The 22,405-nt window shown below is 39.8% G+C and overlaps 1 protein-coding gene across 1 annotated transcript in view; it reads left to right on the forward strand.

Annotated features, from left to right (window-relative positions):
- The window catches only part of LOC311130371 (melanopsin-A-like), a gene marked incomplete at both ends in the record, with an annotated part of 88,653 nt that extends 81,413 nt beyond the window's left edge, over positions 1–7,240 (forward strand). The window contains one exon of the mRNA XM_084163095.1: positions 6,992–7,240. Coding sequence (XP_084019221.1) covers positions 6,992–7,240 — 249 coding nt within the window. The remainder of the gene's footprint in view (positions 1–6,991) is intronic.
- Between the last annotated feature and the right edge of the window lie 15,165 nt (positions 7,241–22,405).

Below are 22,405 nucleotides of genomic sequence, written 5' to 3' on the forward strand. Positions count from 1 at the left end.
CCTATCCCGTGGGTCTCCCATCCTCCTAAATTGTTCATGTCACCAGCCTCCACTGACAAATACACAGTCACCTGTTCTATTACCAATGGCAGTTAGGGATAGGTGATATCTGACACACAAACATATTGTAAAAACTGATAAAACTTATCCAATTATGGTCTCCCCATCAAGGGGGCTGCCGTCTGGCAAAAGCATCTCCAGTCCATCTGTAGAAATAGGCAGAGTTGAGGCTGTGTTCATCAGTGACACACAAAAAAGGGAGTTGCTATTACTGGACATTTGTGCTGTATTATTAGTAATCACCCCATTGTGGATGTGTTGAGTGGATGTGTTCAGTGCCAGGTCTCGCTGCATCTCATGCATCTGTGAACACATATACACAGTCACTGTCCTATTACCAATGGCAGTTAGGGATAGGTGACACACACACACACACACACACACACACACACACACACACACACACACAGAGAAAGAGAGAGCACTGATCACATAATCAATGGTGGTTATGAATAACCTGGTGGAACCAACCTGATCGCTGCGTTTACCTTTCTATTTCACTTCAGACGATCAGGCTGGTTCCATCAGACTAGGTTATGCCCTGGACATTTATATGCATATAAGAAGTAAAAAATAAGCAACAAATAATGTCTGTTTACATAAATTATGTTTCACAATTGGGTTATCAAATATATCAAAGTAATGAAGTGGGTTACCTTCTGTATTTGTACAAATGATGACCCTGTGAAAGCTGTTGCTGCTGAAAGGTGAAGGTTGCTGGCTGGATACTTGCCAACATGTGGCTACAGTTCCATTCATAGGAACGCTCACAGCGAGGGCATGTCTGCATGATGCTGATGTGGGCCCCCTTGCTGGTCTTCTCTATGCTGCATGTTCGGCTGCAAACTGGACAGCTCCCTAACAACTACAGAAGGCAATCTTATGAGGTGGTGTTGACTGGGAGGGCCTGTGACAGGGTGATATAATAGACAGCCAAGTGGTAAATTGCATTTTGTTCTAATGAAAGGACAAAGCTTTTTGCAAATGCACTTCACAACCAAAAGTATTCTACTAGTTTGTATCTGCTTAGCTGGGGAATTAGCCTACTAGTTTATCAAGCCGGGTATTTTTTGATACAACTTTTTACATTTCACATAACACACATTACCTGTCATGGTTGATGAAGCTGTCTGTGTCATCAGGGCAGTAACTGGGGTCACTATCAGAGGCCTCATAGTGGCATGTCCTTTTCATAGGAGTCGAGGGAGACTCTGATAACAATGGAGGAGGTGTCACAAGGTCTTGTCTGACAAGTTGTGAAAATAGCAAGTGAACAGTGAATGAAATGATTTTTGGAGGTCGCTAAACCATTGCAATCACATTGATGGACATGTTATGATACCCACCTTACTACTTCTGGTAGGTCTCCTTCTGGTAGCATCTGTTCATGACCAGGGGATCAGTCTGGCACCCAACTGTACACTTTGTCTAACAGATAAACAGGGTCAACAATTGTCATCCTCCCTCAATTACAAGATAGCTCGAGAAATAACGTAATCTTGATTGGAAGCTAATTTAATGCTTTACAGATGTAGACTGACTGGCTCCGTTGGATTAGATTCAAGCCAGTGAAGCCGTTACACTATGCAACTGTGACATATTTTGCTATGGCCCTGGGTTGGTTTGAGTTTGTTGTTGCTAGTTAGTAAAGTGTTGTAGTCAGACATGAGTTAGCTAGTGCCAACATGCATCCAATATTTATTTGTGCCGTAGACATGGGTTGCACCTCGGAGGCTAATGTGACTGCTTCGTCTAAATTACACTAACTTAGAGTGGCATGGAAATACGATGAAATTGCTAAAGTAGGCAAATAATTAGTAGGAAACAACTTTGTCATTACAGTTACTAGCAATACTAATGTTAGCTAGCTAAAATACAGTGGTCCCCTCAATCTAAGTTAGCTGGCTAAAGTTATACTGCATCTAAAGTCAATCTGGCGACATCACAATCATGACAAAATGTATTCTTTTGAAATGTTATCATTTCCAAGCAAAATCTGAGTTGTATTGAGGTAGGCTAACATTAGCCAGCTAGCTAGCTAGGTAGCTAACTTCAGCTATGCTAGCGATGATAGTGATAATGATTATCAAAATCCTGCATTGCATGGTCATTCCGTATAGGGCTTTTCAGTCTAAAACGGCCGTGATCCTTTGAATACGTTGGGGCCGATGAATCAACAGAGCCCAATTCAATGAATGGTAGTGAAGTGGGCGAAGTGACAATTTGCACATGGAGCTTGGCAAAAGGGGGCATGATTTGTTGACATAATTGTAATCCAAACCCAACCTTAATTTACTCGTTCCAAACTCTGTTTTAGACGAGACTGACTTTATGACCAAAATTATCCTATTTACCGTACACTTTGTAGTCAATATTTACACTAGAATAAATGTTTCTGACTCCTATTGATGCCACAGGCCGTTTTCAAAGGGATTAGTTGGTTTTTAGGGGCATTCGCTCTTTCAGGTTGAATTAGAAAATCCTCTTTGCCTCTTTTGAGTTAATGGTTGAGTGAAACCCAAGTGTTTTAGATGGACTAAAAGCTTTGGGCCTTGGTAACAAGTGATCTGTGGTGTGACTTGATAGATGTTTGGAGATGCTTAATACTGTGTGTCACCCGGACTTCATGCCTGATTTGTTGTGGTCGCTATCCGCCCATTCAAGATCAAATATTTTATTAAGGCAAAATTATGTGTTAAACTCTTTACTTACATGTGACTGGTATTTAATTGAGTGTAGCATTGAAGTGACTCAAAGCATAATTACAATATATCACTCAATATAATAGCAGGAACCAACCTCTAAGACCTGAATTGTGTATCTTCTAGAGCTCTTATGACATTTCCATGACAGGCATAGGTCACAAAGACTGCAGCTTGCCTCTAGCTGTAAGTACCCATAATGAGCCAAAAGTGTCAGTCAATTCCACTTGTTTTGTATCGACCAGTGTGGCCATTACCTACCTCCAATAGACAACAAAGCAGCACTGGTGCCCTATTAAACCTTGGCTGAGTCTGCAATATAACATTACACGTCTTCCCCTGTTTTTTACCCTCTTTAGCCCAGCTAGGTAATGGGCTCCCATAGTGTCTCCTTAGCCAAAGACGATTTCAGTGCGTTTAGTGTTGACGGATGCTAGTGCATTCCTGTGCAGTCTGGCAGGGTTTGGCCATGAGCAGACAGCAGGCATATGGATGGCACGGAACAAGTGGCCTTATTAAATCACTGCAGTTTAATCTCAATAAATGTCACAGCAGACTAACTAGGCTTATCAATGAGAGACAGAATTAACTGTTCTGTGACATGCCTGGTGGCAGGCTTACAGGGGGAGAAATATTGCCACTTGCTCTTTAATTTGTAGTCAATGCTGATAATGTCAGAGTAGGAACGGCAGTGGCAGATTATAATGACGTGAGACAGACTTTCACTCTGCAGAGACAACAACGCTTTCTCACACCCATTCTCATTATATTATGTTTTTTGTGTCCCTTCATGTCTTATGATATGTTACAGTACGTCCTCCAATTCGTATGATATGTTACGAATGGTCCGGTGGCGGAATAGCAGTCTTACAGTATCATACGTTTTAGCAGCCTTACAGTATCATACGTCTTAGCGGTCATACAGTATCATATGTCTTCTTGCGTTAGCATTTGTGGCTAATGTTAGCTAGGTGGCTAACGTTAACTAGGTTAGGGGTAAGGGTTAGCTAACATGCTAAGTATTTGCAAATAGCTATGGTTGTGGTTAGCTAAAGTTGATAATTAGCTAAGATACTAAAGTTGTCCCTGATGCAATTCGAACATGCAACCTTTGGGTTGCTAGAAGTTTGCGTTATGTGCCCACCCATCCTCCCCAACAAACCTCCCTACTGTTGTTTCTGTATTAAGTAACCTTCTGTCTTAAAGGGATACTTCGGGATTTTGGCAATGAAGCCATTTATCTACTTCCCCAGAGTCAGATGAACTCGTGGATACCATTTGTATGTCTCTGCGTGCAGTTAAGGAAGTTGCTAACTAGTGTTAGTGCAATTGCTAACGCTAGTTAGCATTTGCTCACGAAACGACCTCTAACTTCCTTCATACTGGATGCAGAGACATAAAATAGTATCCATGAGTTCATTTGACTCTGGGGAAGTAAAGGGCTTAATTTCCAAAGTCCCGAAGTATCCCTTTAAGTAACCAGATCATTGTTACATGTAATACGGATTGTAGGTAGAGGAGAGTCTGGATGAAAGTAACATGGGCGAAAGTAACACTTTTCTCCGATAACATAGTGTCACGATCGTCTAAGGAGGAGGACCAATGCGCAGCGTTGAAGGTGAACATATTTATTAGCGAATGATCACACGATCAAAACAGACGATAACGTGATGTCTACGGTTGAACACAAACCAAATAAGAACAAGAAACCACAAAAACAAAGGGAAAGACAGACAGTTTAAATATGGCTCCCAATCAGAGACAACCAGCTGACACGCGTTGCCTCTGATTGGGAGTCACTCAGGCCAACATAGAAATACAAACTAGAACTCCCAACATAGCAATAGAATACATAGAATTACACACCCTGGCTCAACATAACAGTGTCCCCAGAGCCAGGGCGTGACACATAGAAGCTAGAATTACATAGTGAAGTCAGCACGTTCCTATTGCGGAGAACGAGGTCCCTGCAAAAAAAACAGCCCAGTCCACCCATGTATCGCAGAGTTATCGGCCCCAAAAAATGGGGACCCGGAAGGGTTTTTCAGTTGTAGAGTTGTTTAGTTGTTTAAGGTTCCAAAACTAAATGACAGCATAGGTTTCAAGTATCATGATAGCTAGTCTTGGGTGTTAGCCTGGGAGAAGTAACAGGAGATACAGGTGGGCCGTAAGTAACACAGTGTTAACTAATGACCTGGAATAAAATAATATTTAAGCACAGGCCATTGTCATAGTTCATATTGCTTTCATAATGTTAGCAAAATATCAACAAGTGACTGAATGTTTGAATATTATATATGGCATCATTAGAATTATGCCTTAATCAATTGACTTGATCGATCAGCTTCTCACATAAGCTTTTATGGACAGGTTAGTGGTTAAAAATATATATCATTATGATTCTGGGGGTTGTTAAGTTGCGTCATTCGAATCTGGTATCAGAACAGAATTTAACACTAAGTCACTGAATATATTCTCAGCTTTTTTATTATTATAATTAGTCAAGCGAATAAATGGTAAATGCAATCTTCGTATATACGGGTTCACTGTAACACCTCACAGGGCAAAACAGAGAACTAACTGTCCCAACCCAAAGTTATTATTTTAATACTCTGACAGAGATAGTTCCCGTTCAAAGCGGGCCTGTCAGAGTAGAGGCTGAGCGTGGTTTAAACTTACTCAGCATATCGTTGGCACACAGGCTGGTCCCAGCCCCTTGGTGCTTCACTGTTGCCGGGCATTAGTTGTTTTTTGCAACTTGTCTCGAGAGTCAGCACCCTCAGACATAGTTTCCTCTTCTTCATTGTTGCAGTACACATGTCCTTGAGCGGTTTAACAAAGAGGCAGTGTGTGTGTGTGTGTCACAAATCTATCTCAGCCTCCCCCCTAACGGTTCCTCACATTAGTCACAGCTTGTTATGTTAAACAATCTATATCAGTACAGCACAAACCTATTATGTTTAATCATTAATGTATTCTTTTTAAGCTAGGCATCACATCTAATTACAAGAAAATAGATCCCAACAGGGTCAATTACCTTTTGTCAAGCCATAGAAATGTGATAAGCATGATGAGTTTGCCGTTTGTGAAGAGTATAAAAACATGTATTCTATCAAGACACGAGGAGCATGACAAGGACAGCTGGAGGGCACCTGATTGGTAGTGCTATGCATGAATAGTCATTGAAAATGGTGAAAAACATATCTTACTACATTCCCATTGAAGTGAGATGATGTGATCCATTTTAGTCCAATTAATATTGTAAGGCGATGTTGACGCATGGTTCATTTTCATAAATTTCTAACCTATAGCATTAATTATTCAAATCAACACAAACATGAAATTATGGCTATTAGTACATTTCTTGAAAGTAATGAGCATTACATACCAGAAACATGGCGATAAGACAGATATTGTGCGCTTCTTGCCAACTGTTACTTCCGTCCCAAAACTGTGTTAAAGCCAATTTATGCTTGATCCGAAAATGTGATCGGAGGCTCCTTATGGAGGGTGTGACGCAATTGCGGAGCCTCCGTAGGCATGCAGAGGCCAAATTGAACTCGGTACCGCATCGCTGTGCGCCTCACAAATGTTGTAACAATGTGGAGGGCTCCGTATTGCTCCGCATTGACATGATTGGTTGACGGTAGGTGGGGGTGGGAGGTACTATATAAACACGAACTCACTTCCTTGACAACAGCTCTACTTGACAGCTCTGCGCTGCTCCGCGAACCGCAATAAGTATGAATGCCCAGACTTCTGCAGAGGCTGTATCACCGTAAATGCTGCACGGCCATGCAGCGCCTTTAACTCCCGCACCGCCTTCAGGCACAAAAGTAACGTTGCGGTAGTTCTGTTCTCTGTGATTTTAAATTCAACTAATTTACCCTATAAATGAAATTACAGTTGCTAATGGTAGAGGACATACTGTATATAAGTTGTTTGTCATAAAATATGGTGGCCCTATCGATCTCTGAGTAATTAGGAAGAAAATCTAAAATATTTTCTCCCATACCCAAAATACATGACCAGGCTGGAGACAAAGGAAAACAGATCTTCAAGATTTGCTTCGGATACAAGACCGGCTTTTAGGGAAAATAATATTAAACCAGAAATCCAATCTTTGTCTTAAATTGCCATGTTGCATAGATAATTGGGTGCAAAAATCGATCATTTGGCATATCATATGTTCACTGTTTCTCATCTCACCTTTTGTTTGACTTCGACAGGCAGGTGATTCGTCAGAAGTCATCGTAACGAGAGGAATGATTGGCCAGATTCCCAGCATCGTCATCACCTCTGAGACCAGCCTCTCCCCACCTGTCCTTAGGGCCAGTTCCCATGGTTCCCGTACAAGGCCATCCAATGGCAGTATAGATGTGGGGTCTGTTAATAAGGAGCCACAGGAGAGTGTCCAGCAGAGGTCAACACTTCCCTCTAACTCCTTTAACAGTGACGCCTCTACACCACTCATCTGATCACAACCTCCCCCAATTTTTATGTACAATACATTATAAATTATAGTAAATGCCAGGGTCTGTACTCAACATGCAACTTTTCTACAAGTCAAGTTAACCCCCATGTGAATACTCTTGCTGTATGTTCTTTACTGAAAAGGTTTTGTTTTGTTGATTTATTAATGTGGTACAACCAGGGCCGGCTCCAGGCATAAGCGACGTAAGCGGTTGCTTAGGGGCCCCAGCCGCCATTGGGCCACCGAACCAGGAACTCATTTCAGGTCTCAACATACTGTTCTCTACACCACATAGCAAAATGTGTAGGAAAAGTACTTTAAAACTAAAACAATGTATCTCCGTCATCAACAGGGAGGCCACTCAAATGTTTTGTCTGCAGGGGAGTCTCTTATCACATGGGATTGGTTGTGTTGTCTGCTAAGCTTTCACCAGGTCCTCTTGAGTGAGCTACAATCGTAAGGAAGTCCATAAAGTCAGACAGCAGCCCAACTGTTTCAAACCCGTTTCAAACTTATTTCAAACATTTCCCCTAGCCCAGGTCCCCTCCTCAAAGATCTGCTAGAGGCTGAAACAGATTAAATAGAACTGTTGTGTGAAGTAATGCAGACATTACTAAAAAAGGCAGAGCTGAGCTGGAAATGGCTATCTGAGGGATCTATCTTAGCTGGGAGACGCTGCCATTCCATGTATGTTAACTAATCCACAGCTAGCACACCTGATTCAAATTGTCAACTAATCATCACGCCATTGACTATGTGAATCAGGTGTGTTACAGTAGTTCAGGGCTACAACAAAATTGTGAAGCATCTGGGGGTCCCCGAGGAGAGGTTTGAAAACCACTGGTCCAGGGTATTGATTGAAGTCCTTAATGTGGGTCCAGGCTGTAGTCAGCCCAGATTCTATCACACAGGCCATGGGCCTCGAGAAAGAGAGCCTTAAATGTCTTGAGCATTACAATGTTTAGGATGCTGCACAATAGATCCACAACTCAGGGCTGAATTCGATAGAATCTGCATTTTAATTGTGCAAGACAAATTCCTTCTCATGGGCAATACAGTATTCTGTTGCTGTATTTACACAGTATAGCTCTTTTCCCCATGGACAAATAAAATCACAGAATGGTTTTAACTGTTGTAGATGCATCCAGTTTACAGAATAAGAAGTGGTTGGTCCATGGGCAGTAGCTTAGTTGGTAAACAAAGACACTGCGTTAACATTATCTATGGTGGATTTGAATTCCAGCCTCAGTTTCTCATCAGTTCCTCTGACTTCAATCACCAGACTAGTGTTAACTGGTACTACTGTGTTTTGATGGAACCAAATAGACTGACAGACTGAAGGACACAATGGTTGAGAGTCAGAGAGAGTGACTGATAGCACTTGTAATGACGACACAAGAAGAGGTATTCATATGTACAGGTACACAGTCCATGCGCATCTGAGTGTGTGGTCGCCTATTTATTATGGTCTCCTGCTTTTTAGATCATGCTTGTAATTAAGCAGTGTAAAATTTGCTTTGTAAGAAGCTGCATTTATTACCAGTGAGTATTGAATTTCAACATACCTAATATTTTGAAAAGATTTCCACACTAAGATAACCATACGTAAATACAGTTGAAGTCGGAAGTTTACATACACTTCAGTTGGAGTCATTAAAACTAGTTTTTCAACCACTCCACAAATTTCTTGTTAACAAACTATAGTTTTGGCTAGTCGGTTAGGACATCTACTTTGTGCATGACACAAGTAATTTGTGTGACGAAAGAAATAAAAGCTGAAATAAATAATTCTCTCTACAATTATTCTGACATTTCACATTCTTAAAATAAAGTGGTGATCCTAACTGACCTAAGACAGGGAATTTTTACTAGGATTAAATGTCAGGAATTGTGAAAAACTGAGTTTAAATGTATTTGGATAAGGTGTATGTAAACTTCTGACATCAACTGTATATTTCTGTACCACGGGGGTCTTTCTGATTGTAATTATTGGGAGAATCGGTATCAGACAATTCATTATGGAGCAAAGTGCTCTAATGGCACAGTTGTACTCCTGAGTGGCGCAGTGGTCTAAGGCACTGCATCACAGTGCTAACTGTGCCACTAGATCCTGGTTCGAATCCAGGCTCTGTCGCAGCCGGCCGCGACCGGGAGATTCACAATTGGGAGGCGCACAATTGGCCCTGCGTCGTCCAGGGTAGGGGAGGGAATGGCCGGCAGGGATGTAGCTCAGTTGATAGAGCATGGCGTTTGCAACGCCAGGGTTGTGGGTTCGATTCCCACGGGGGACCAGTATAAAAAAATATGTATTCACTAACTGTAAGTCGCTCTGGATAAGAGCGTCTGCTAAATGACTAAAATGTAAATGTAAATGTTGTAATAATGGATAATGATAACTCAACTCCTTGTGCAAGCAAACTTCAAAATGATCTGCAGAAGCACTTTAAGGTCTAGATATTAATTTTGTGATGCTTTTGAAGTCACCGTAAAGTGAATTGTACAATTTTTGAGCAGTGTTGTAGAATATGAATCCAATGTTCCCTTCCCTGTGCTTGTATGGGTGGGCAAAAGGGACATTATTGTTGATTATACTTCAGCTGTTAAATAGCTTACACTAAATTGGGTCTCTAGTGAGTTTCAATACAGAGCACGACTATAATATATGTGACTATAATGATATTATAGAGTATGAAAGATTTCATCATACTCTACAATAGCTCAGAAATATTAAACATAAAATATTGAGCGAAGTGCAAGTGCTTGTTTTGTTTTCCAATTTGGAATGGTCGAATGCGAACAGAAAATAACCTCACCTCCCCAGTGTTTGCAATTTATCTGCCTGTATGAGCAGGCCTTCTACTCTTTTACAAAGCTATCTCAGTGAGATACATTATGTTTCCCACTGAGCCTTGTCCCCAGGAAGTGGGAAACACACTTCCTGTTGATTGATACATCAGAGTAAATATACCCTTGTTTGCCCATAAAATTACCCCTTGGCAATTGCATTTGCGCTCTATCATGAAAGCCTGTTTGTCAGATCTTGCATGCTTGGTTATTATATTTTACTGGCAACTCAGTGGGCAGTGGCATCCATATACTGTTTTGGGAAAGGGAAACTGTCCTTCATGGTGACACATGGTGACACACCATTCTGAGGTGTGTTAGAAATTGCGTATTTCAAATCTGGTATTGGAATAAGAGAAAGCATAATCAAGAGATATTCAATCCAAGCTAAATTTATTATATGCAAAATGTATGTATGAAAAGTATGATGGTTCGTATACAGGTTCACTGAAATACCACGCAGGGCAGACAGAGAACTAAGCCATTGTTATGAGTTCTTCTTAAAATACTCTGACGGAGATAGTTCCCGCTCCCTGCTGGGCCTATCAGAGTAGAGACTGAGCGTGGTTTAGACTTACTCAGCCAATCCGTTGGCGCACCGGCTGGTCCCAGTCCCTTGGCGCTCCACTGTTGCACACTGTTGCCAGGCATAAGTTGTTATAACAACCTGTAGAGTCAGTGCCCATAGACACCGTTCCACTGTACTCTAAGTACCGTCGTTCAAGGACGGTTCACAGACAACAAAGAGGCAGTGTTCGTATCTGTAAGAAATACAAGTCTTATCTGTAAGAAATACAAGTCTTATCTCATCCTACCCCCTAACGTTCCTCACATGAATCACAGCTTGTTATGCGAAACAATTCATATCAGTACAGTACAAACCTTTTATGCTTTAATAAAAATAAAATATAAAAATAAAAACATTGTAAAGTGGTTATCCCACTATTTGTAAGTCGCTCTGGATAAGAGCGTCTGCTCAATGACGTAAATGTAAATGTAAATGTTAATCATTAATGCATTCCTTCTAAGTTAGTCATCCCATCCAGTTATGAGAAAATAGATCCCCACAGGTGTGAAATGTATTATTTCACTCACTACATTCTAGCTCATCTGATTTAAGCCCCACAGTGAGGTGTAAATAATGTTCCCAGTAGTTAGGTTTCCATCTAATTGGCGACAGATTTTCATGCGAATATTCAAAAACCTGCATAAAGAAAAGATGCACATTATTTTGCACCAGTGGTGTGTTTCCAGCAAATGGACTTGTTGCTGATAAAAACCAGCGTGTGATGAGGTAGTGCACACAAAAAGTAAGTTTTCGCGTAAGTTTTCATTTACTGAATCAAAATCTAAAGTTTAATGTGTTTCCATCACATTTTCAGCTCTGCCAATAGTTTGTCACAAAAACTGTTGCGTTAAATAGCAAATGTGCCAACTTTGGTTTTGGCATGTGCGCTCTAACCAACAACAGCTCGCAGATATATACAGTGTGGGTAGGCTAGTTTACATGATGAGATTAATATGGATACTTTTTATTTGTCAAACAGCAGTCAAGCATCGATCATCATGGAAAGGCATGTGAAGTTCATCAGAACTTATTTCATCTGTAGCCTAATAAACTGCATGGTTTCCCGAGTCGTAGTGGGAGGACCATACACCATATCATCGCATGACTCCAAGTTTACTCCGATATGATGGTTATTATATCAATATTTGCGCGTAAAGGTGTTTCCACCGCCATTTCTAGCATAATTAATTTCACCGACACAAAAAGATCCCACCATGTCGAACGAACAAATTATCTGTCAGGTTTTATACAATTTTACCGAAACTTCCTAATTACATCACAGGCTCACAGCTGTAGTGATTTTAAAAAAATATGATTTGACTTTACTTGCATAAAAACTGGATGGAAACGTGGTTAGTGATTCACAATAGATGTGTTCGAATACTCACACTAACCGCAATAACCATACTATTTTTGACGTGGTTTGAGTATATAAGCTAGTATGCTTATTGGTCATAGTATGGATATAGTTAGTATGCTAAAAGTTCCCTAAATTCGGCAAAATACGAAGTATACATGCAGTGGAAACTTTTCCGTACTTTTAGGGCATAATGCAATTCTTCAGGAAATGGGCGTGGCTTCACAACGTTTTCAGATTTGAAGAAAATGCAGCTGAAGTCCGAGAGCGGATACAAAATCATTGCTTTAACTAATTATGTTGAGCAATGTAATAAAGTAATGACTTTTCAAATAAGTTACGATACACGTTATGTTGGCTGATAATTTGTTAGCTACGCTATCCTTATGAACCGCATAGCATTACAGCAGTATGTACCGGTATGTTAGCTAGTTAGCTTACCTAAGTTTGTTAGTTGGCTACTAATACATCGAACTTGCAAGGCAGTATATTAACTATCTGCTATCTAACTAACTACCCAACGTTTATTGACTTGATTATTCACATCATTCTTAGCTAAGTGGTATAACGTTAGTCGTTGTGCGTTTCAATGGACATTGTTCATTCTGGCTATCTACGCCAATTTCAAAGCACTCTTGCGCAGAATAACTGATGAATTTACGAACACTCAACACCTGTTGAAGATGGCCGGTGTCAGTTAACGTTTGCAAAAAATGCGTAATTACTTGTAGCCAGCAGCACAGTTACAGTCACCAACGCTCTGGATAACATGAAAACAGCCTAACCAGCTCTGCTAGGGCGAGTAAAATGGTCAGAGTGATGTGTTCTCTCATTTGTGTCTGGAAGTAACTAGCCAACGTTAGCTTGGGCGCTTGACTGCCGTTGAACGCTCGGATCAACCCTACTCCTCGGTCAGAGCGTCCAGTGTGCACTCTGAACTCTGCGAGAGTGAAACACTTTACATTTACGAACAGACAATCTGACAATACTCTGAATTTACAAACCCCCAGAGCGCACTCTGGCACTCTAGAGTGAATTTACGAAGGCACCCTTAATAACACACCCGAAGTTGTAAAATGTTTAGCTAGTCATTTGTTATGCTAACAAGCTAGCAAGAGGTTGCATAGCAACAGCATCAACTTCCGGTAGACTGGCGAAGCTCTAGTACGCTCAACTGAAACGATACCGTTCGTTTACAGTATACTAAAATTAACTAATAGTATATAGTATGTAGTATATACTCATTAAGTATGTAGTATACAGTACGTTAGTATGGGTATTCGAACACAGCTAATGTCTCATGGCCAGAAAAGTAGAGACTTGAGAGTTCAGCTTCACTCCAGATGGAGGAATTGAAAGGTTGATTCAAAAGTATTCCTAACGATGAAAGCTTATTTTCCCGCTCTGCTCTCAGTATCTGAGGTGAAAGTGTTTCTAAAATAGATTCAATTGCAGTATGTTTTACAAATAAATGTTATTCAGTCTTATCAAATGCTAAGTTGTAATCCATTTTGTTGTTCTGTAGTATAATGGTGTTGAGCTTAAATGCAGATGTTTAATTCTACATTTGTTTGTGTATTTGTATTATTGACAAGCATCTATCTTACAGGAAAAGGACGATATGTTTGGAAATATGAAAAAGGATTTATTGTAGATTTGTTACTTTGGCTATAGTATGTCTAATCAGTGTTGTTCACATTTTTTTTTCTAAATAAATATATTTTACTCTATGTATCCTCCACCTTATGATGTGTCAGTATTTTTAAACAATTGTACCATAGAAGATCAGAATAAGTTAGAGGAAAAACAAAAATAAATGGAAGAACTTATTCAAGAAAGATCAAGTTAAATATATTACAAAAATAAAGCAAACTGGATGGAATATGGGGGGAAATGCACCAAATTATGTTTTAATCTTCAACATAGAAATGCTACCAAAAATAATTTACTGAAACTGGTTACAAATGACGGAGTCACCCATGATTCACCAAATTATATTTTGAAGGAGGAAGCAAAGTACTTTAAGCATATGTTTTCGTTTCAGTCGCCTCCATCTCCTCCGAAGCTAATTGTATGGATTTTTTTCTATTGATAATGTAAAATTAACAGCCATACAGAAAGACTCATGTGAAGGCAAAATTACAGAGGAGGAACTTCTGGATGCAATTAAAGACTTTAAGTCTGGGAAAACTCCAGGGTTGGATGGCATACCAGTTGAGGTATACCAAACCTTTTTTGATATACTCAGAGCACCGTTATTAGCATGTTTTAACCACTCCTATGTAAATGGTAGATTATCAGACACTCAAGAAGAAGGTCTGATTTCATTATTACTGAAACAAGACACAAGTGGGAACTATAAAGATCCAGTCCATTGAAAGGAGGCACCTTACACTTCAGTGTTGTGATGCAAAAATTCTAGCAAAATGTATAGCGCATAGAATTAAAAAGGTATTGTCGGACATTATTCATTCCAATCAGACAGGTGTTTTTCATGGACAGTACATTGGAGATAATATAAGGCAAGTACTGGAAACAATAGAACACTATGAAAAATCTGGGAAACCAGGCCTGCTATTCATAGCTGACTTTGAAAAGGCTTTTGATAAAGTACGACTGGAGTTTATATATAAATGCCTGGAGCATTTCAATTTTGGAGAATCTCTTATAAAATGGGTTAAAATCATGTATAGTAACCCTAGGTGTAAAATAGTAAATAATGGCTATTTCTCAGAAAGTTTTAAACTGTCAAGAGGAGTAAAACAAGGTTGTCCACTATTGGCATATCTATTTATTATGGCCATCGAAATGTTGGCTATTAAAATCAAATCCAACAATAATATCAAGCGATTAGAAATCCATGGTTTAAAAACAAAGGTGTCATTGTACACTGATGATTCATGTTTTCTTTTAAATCCACAACTTGAATCCCTCCACAGCCTCAGAGGATCTAGATACATTTCCTAACCTCTCTGGATTACAACCAAATTATGATGTGTACTATATTACGTATTGGATCACTGAAAAATACAACTTTTACATTACCGTGTAGTTTACCAATAAAATGGTCTGATGGTGATGTGGATATACTCGGTATACATATCCCAAAATAAATACATGATCTCACTCCAATACATTTTAATAGAAAGTTAGCAAAAATAGATAAGATCTTGCTACTATGGAAAGGTAAATACCTGTCTATTTGTGGAAAAATCACCCTGATTAACTCTAGTATTATCCCAGTTTACCTATTTGCTTACGGTCTTACCTACTCCTAGCGAACAGTTTTTTAAATTATATGAGAAAAAAATATTCCATTTGATTTGGAACGGCAAGCCAGACAAAATTAAATGGGCCTATTTATGTAATGAATATGAATTCGGAGGACAGATATTATTAAATATTAAAGGATTAGACCAATCACTAAAAGCTTCAGTCATACAAAAGTAATACTTAAATCCGAACTAGTTCTCTAGCAAATTAGTAAGATTGTCTCACCCTATGTTCAAGAATGGCCTTTTTCCCTTTATTCAGATAGCAACCTCTCACATTCAGTTATTTGAAAAGGAAATCATCTCCCAAATACCACTATTTCTAAAACAAGCCATAAAAAGTTGGTTGCAATTTCAATTTAAGCCTCCAGAAACGACAGAACAAATAATGCCACAAATATTGTGGTTAAACTCAAATATACTAATTGATAAAAAACCATCTTCGGAAATGATATCATAGGTAGTACTGGTGGAGTAATGGTTCCCGTAATGCCTGGCGAAAACCAAACTCTGCATTCCACAGTAAGAACATCATACCAAAGGTCAAGCATGGTGGTGGTGGTGTGATGGTTTGGGGATGCTTTGCTGCCTCAGGACCTGGACGACTTGCCTTAATAGAAGGAACCATTAATTATGCTCCGTATCAGAGAATTCTACAGGAGAATGTCAGACCATCCGTCTGTGAGCTGAAGCTGAAGCGCAGCTGGGTCATGCAGCAAGACAATGATCCAAAACACACAATCAAGTCTACATGAAAATTGCTAAAAAGCAACAAATTGAAAGTTTTTGAATGGCCTAGTCAAAGTCCAGACCTAATCCCAATTGAGATGCTGTGGCAGGACTTGAAACGAGCAGTTCATGCTTGAAAACCCACACGTCACTGAGTTAAAGCAGTTCTGCATGGAAGAGTGGGCCAAAATTCCTCCACAGCGACGTGAGAGACTGATCAACAACTACAGGAAGCATTTGGTTGGAGTCATTGCAGCTAAAGGTGGCACAACCAGTTATTGAGTGTAAGAGGGCAATTACCTTTTCACACAGGGGAATTGGGTGTTGCATAACTTTGTTTATGAAATAAATATGTAATTGTTGTGTTATTTGTTCACTTATGTTCCCTTTATCTAATATTAGGTTTTGGTTGAAGATCTGATAACATTCAGTATCACAAATATGCAAAAGTAGAGAAAATTAGAAAGGGTGCAAATACTTTTTCATAGCACTGTATGTTGCACATGCAGCTAACGAAAACATATGGAAATGTCTGCTCTACCCAAAATTACAACCAAATAATTGCAGCATTACCGCAAAAAAGGAAGAGGAAAGTGGAAGGGGGAAAAAGTAAGGAACTTGTCTGTCGTCCCTGCATTAAAGACCATAGTTGGTTAAGGAAAATTGTGATAAATAGAAAAGAAAGTATACCAGTTTCATTTAAGGACCAAATGATTGACAGCCATCCCATATAGATTGCAAAATAATTGGGAAGAGATTTTTCACATACCGATTCCATGGCACATGGTTCATAGCCTGATACGCAGAACGACGTCGGATTCAAGATTTAGAATTAAATTATTATATAAAATTCTTGCAACCAATAGAATGTTATTTATATGGGGGATACAATCTTCCCAGCTCTGCAGATTTTGCTGCGAAGAGAGAGAATCATTGGATCATTTGTTTTGGTACTGTCCATTTGTAGCTTGTTTTTGGTCATAGGTGCAGGAATGGCTGAAGAATTGCAATATTTACCTGGAGCTAACCCTGCAGATAGCAGTACTGGGTGATCTGAAAAGTCATAGTCAATCGATCAATAATATAATAATACTTTTAGCAAAAATTTTTATTTTCAATTTACCACCTGTAGAAACAATGAAAATAGAAAAGTTCAGAACTTTTGTGAAACATCACAGTACAGTTGAAAAATATATGGCAAATAGAAATCCAATATGGATGGTGTAGGGAGATAGACAGGAGGGGTTGAATGGAGCTGAAGGTTGGGACTAATAACAACTAATAACAACAAGATAACTAATGTAAAACATACTGTGTCCATAATAGATATATAGGTTATAGGTTAAGCACTTTTGTGAAAGAGCACAGTTTGAATGATATGGCATATAGAAGCAAACCGGATGGACATCAGGGAAATGATCGGAGAGGTTGAGGGTAGAGGAAGTTCAGGAGTAAAAACAAACAAAATGAACTATTGTAAAATTGACTGTGTCCATAAAATGTATATAGTATGTATAAGCTGGAAGTAGAGGCCTAAGCGTTGTTGTTCACTAGTTTACTCCAATTAGTGGAGGGGTGGTAGGGTTAGAAAGTAATAAAGGAAAATATATTTAAAAAAGGATATGTGTGTTTATATATGTATGTATGTATGTATGTATGTATGTATGTATGTATGTATGTATGTATGTATGTATGTATGTATGTATGTATGTATGTATGTATGTATGTATGTATGTATGTATGTATGTATATGTGTATGTATGTATGTATGTATGTATGTATGCAAAAAAATATATATGGGGGATTGGAAGTGATGCAGACAATTACATTGATGGAAGTTACAATCTATCTGCAATATTAAAGCTGATCTCCCCCCTAAAATAAATTTAAAAAATCAAAAAAATACAAATACAAAAAAATAATAATACAAGAGGCAAATAAGATAATAAAAGATTCAAAATGTGAGACGTTTTGACAGCTTAGGTCCACAGACATCATAATTACTATGATTGCAAATGTAAAATTGCAACTACACCACTCTGCACAGTATGTGGTTGTTGCAATTTCCTCACCATTAGAGGTTTCTCCAGTCTCTTTCTGCCCATTCCCTGCTCCCTGTCAGCAGTCATTACCTCATTGACTTCTCTCCCTGGAGGTCCAGTGTGGAATGCTGTTATCAGAAGGCTGCTGTGTGAAGACACGCACATGCACACACACACATGCACTCATGCACTGGCATGCACACTCACACTCACACACAGAGGTCTTCCCTTAAAACCTCTGATTTCCTGAGTCAGGTGAGGGACAGTTGCAGGTGGCTCGGCCTTGTGAAACAGCAGATTTATGGCCCCCAGTAGTGAATTTAGGGATGAAGAATTATTATTGTTATCCCCTTTGTTCTCATTAGATACCCTCTGAGCCCAAAGTATGTGGCCATTGGCCACTAGCAGAACTGACCGGATCTCCTCTGGTAAGAGGTTGAACTGCAAAACACCTATAGGATCAATACTCAGAGCCATACAGTTTATGAAAATATTCTCCACAAAATATATCTCATAGTTACAGATTTGGCACTTGAAATGGCGTGTTGTGGCTTTCTTTGTTAGTGTGTGTGCATGTGCGTTTGTGTGTATATGTGTGCGACTGCAAGTGCATGGGGGAATAGGACAGGGTGAGAGGGAGCGAAAGAAGGATAGAGGGTGAGAGGGCGACAGTTATGCAGGTTCTATTTACAGCATTCCCTCCATAGATAAGTTACAGGAAATCTCAGATGACAAAAGCAGTGGGCCTGTACGCCCTTAAGTGGGTGAACTGATAAATGTGTGCGTTTTTCAATGTGTATGAGAAGAATGTATGACCCTATGGGCTCCATACATGTGAATGATAAAATGAGTTTCCATTGCACTTGACATCGGCATCCTAAACCTTTTCATGTTGCTAATTGAACTTTGACCAAAGATAGAATGTATTGTCAGATACGGTCTCCTGACAAATAATGGAAGGTATTTCACCAACAGCAGTTTTCACCAACATGCATAAAATATAAGCATAGCTTGATCCAACTATGAAGAGACATGCAGTCTTGAGACATGCAGTCATGAGTTCTCATCCATATTTCCCTAAGACTATCTGGATAGATCGGTTTTTAAAAACCACTAATTTCATATGATCTGTCTTGGTGAGTCCGTAACAATCTAACTCTACTGAATATGCAATAAAATGTATTTCAACATGTCTGCACATGTACAGTGGGGAAAAAAAGTATTTAGTCAGCCACCAATTGTGCAAGTTCTCCCACTTAAAAAGATGAGAGATGCCTGTAATTTTCATCATAGGTACACGTCAACTATGACAGACAAAATGAGAAAATAAAATCCAGAAAATCACATTGTAGGATTTTTAATGAATTTATTTGCAAATTATGGTGGAAAATAAGTATTTGGTCAATAACAAAAGTTTCTCAATACTTTGTTATATACCCTTTGTTGGCAATGACACAGGTCAAACGTTTTCTGTAAGTCTTCACAAGGTTTTCACACACTGTTGCTGGTATTTTGGCCCATTCCTCCATGCAGATCTCCTCTAGAGCAGTGATGTTTTGGGGCTGTCGCTGGGCAACACGGACTTTCAACTCCCTCCAAAGATTTTCTATGGGGTTGTGATCTGGAGACTGGCTAGGCCACTCCAGGACCTTGAAATGCTTCTTACGAAGCCACTCCTTCGTTGCCCGGGCGGTGTGTTTGGGATCATTGTCATGCTGAAAGACCCAGCCACGTTTCATCTTCAATGCCCTTGCTGATGGAAGGAGGTTTTCACTCAAAATCTCACGATACATGGCCCCATTCATTCTTTCCTTTACACGGATCAGTCGTCCTGGTCCCTTTGCAGAAAAACAGCCCCAAAGCATGATGTTTCCACCCCCATGCTTCACAGTAGGTATGGTGTTCTTTGGATGCAACTCAGCATTCTTTGTCCTCCAAACACGACGAGTTGAGTTTTTACCAAAAAGTTATATTTTGGTTTCATCTGACCATATGACATTCTCCCAATCCTCTTCTGGATCATCCAAATGCACTCTAGCAAATTTCAGACGGGCCTGGACATGTACTGGCTTAAGCAGGGGGACACGTCTGGCACTGCAGGATTTGAGTCCCTGGCGGCGTAGTGTGTTACTGATGGTAGGCTTTGTTACTTTGGTCCCAGCTCTCTGCAGGTCATTCACTAGGTCCCCCCGTGTGGTTCTGGGATTTTTGCTCACCGTTCTTGTGATCATTTTGACCCCACGGGGTGAGATCTGGAGCCCCAGATCGAGGGAGATTATCAGTGGTCTTGTATGTCTTCCATTTCCTAATAATTGCTCCCACAGTTGATTTCTTCAAACCAAGCTGCTTACCTATTGCAGATTCAGTCTTCCCAGCCTGGTGCAGGTCTACAATTTTGTTTCTGGTGTCCTTTGACAGCTCTTTGGTCTTGGCCATAGTGGAGTTTGGCGTGTGACTGTTTGAGGTTGTGGACAGGTGTCTTTTATACTGATAACAAGTTCAAACAGGTGCCATTAATACAGGTAACGAGTGGAGGACAGAGGAGCCTCTTAAAGAAGAAGTTACAGGTCTGTGAGAGCCAGAAATCTTGCTTGTTTGTAGGTGACCAAATACTTATTTTCCACCATAATTTGCAAATAAATTCATTAAAAATCCTACAATGTGATTTTCTGGAATTTTTTTCTCAATTTGTCTGTCATAGTTGACGTGTACCTATGATGAAAATTACAGGCCTCTCTCATCTTTTTAAGTGGGAGAACTTGCACAATTGGTGGCTGACTAAATACTTTTTTTCCCCACTGTACATTGGGGCTTTGGCATTGCTTGCTGCATCCCTAGTCATGTCCCTGATAATGGATTCATACTATCAGTCACACATTACAGAACATGATGGGAAAATGAAAGAGATTGCCTAAGGGCTGAACCTGTCAATCAACTGTCCATTTATATGTAAGAATGGACACAAGCAGGGCCATAGTACATATTGTGATGCATGATTTGAAGGAGTCAGGTGCAGGAGGGTAAATCACAGTATACAGAGTTTATTCCATAATACAGCATTAACAGGCACACAGGGAAAATACCCCAGCAATACAAAATACACTGAACTCAACCGAGCTACTATCTCCTCACAATAAACAATCACCCACAAGGACAAGGGGGCAGAGGGAACACTTATACACTTACTAATGAGTGGAATATGAACCAGGTGTGTGTAATTGACAAGACAAAACAAATGGAATGATGAGATATGGAGCGGCAGTGGCTAGAAGGCAGGTGGCGACGAACGCCGAAGCCTGCCCAAACAAGGAGAGGAGGCAGCTTCGGAGGAAGTCGTGACACATATGAGGACACTGAGGGTCCTCATATTTTGGAACTCAGTTGGGGTCTCAACCAATGTTCCCTCTAAGCTGCGCGCGTGTGGGGGGTGCGCAGTAACAGAGTTTTCCCTGTTGGTTAATACTATCAACGTTTCCTTTTACTGTGGCAAATGTGATCGAATCAACGCAATATTAGCCACTTTCAATGCAACATACCGAAACAAAACGAACTATGCAAGAGATTTTGTTGTAGGCAGAACACATCAGAGTAGGATTGTATTGCACAAGACTCAGCCCATACTATATACAAACCGGTGTGGCATAACCAATCAGAGCTGGAGTAGGTCTATATGCAAATAGATCATTGCCATACTGTATCTTTGATTACAGGAAATAAGCTCTTCATAGATTGAGTCCCATGTAGCTCAGGTGGTAGAGCATGGCACTTGCAACGCCAGGGTTGTGAGTTTGATTCCCACGGGGTACCAGTATGGAAAAAAAAGTATGAAAATGTATCCACTCACTACTGTATGTCACTCTGGATAAGAGCATCTGGTAAATGTAAATAAAGGCTGTTATTCACCGAACAGACAGATTTTCTGAGAAACAAATTGTTGTTTTCCTATCTGTGAGGCCTCTTGTTATTTCATACACTTTTTGAGCATACTTAGGTGTTTTGAAAAGTCAGACAGTATCCTCCAGACAGACAAAATGTATATATGTATCTGGTCTATTATTTAATGCAGTTATTATTTACAGTTTAATGATAGCAATGGACTCAGGAAAATTGATAAATATGGTGTGTGATATGGATCTGTCTGCAGTGCAAATTGCCTATGTTGTTGTTGGCTATCTAGCACCACTCTCATCCAAGGGCATGTATCATACTGTGACACATTATCACACAGATTTTTTTTTTGTAGATTCAGGGTCTATTTGGGAATTTTACAGTGTGCCAGAGCTCTTCACGCAAACCCAGAACAAGGTCAGTATAAAAGGTTGGATGGACAGAGGCTGAGACATCAGGTAACATGCCT

The sequence above is a fragment of the Coregonus lavaretus genome, assembly GCF_964263955.1.
Source record: "Coregonus lavaretus genome assembly, chromosome: 1".
NCBI lineage: Eukaryota > Metazoa > Chordata > Actinopteri > Salmoniformes > Salmonidae > Coregonus > Coregonus lavaretus.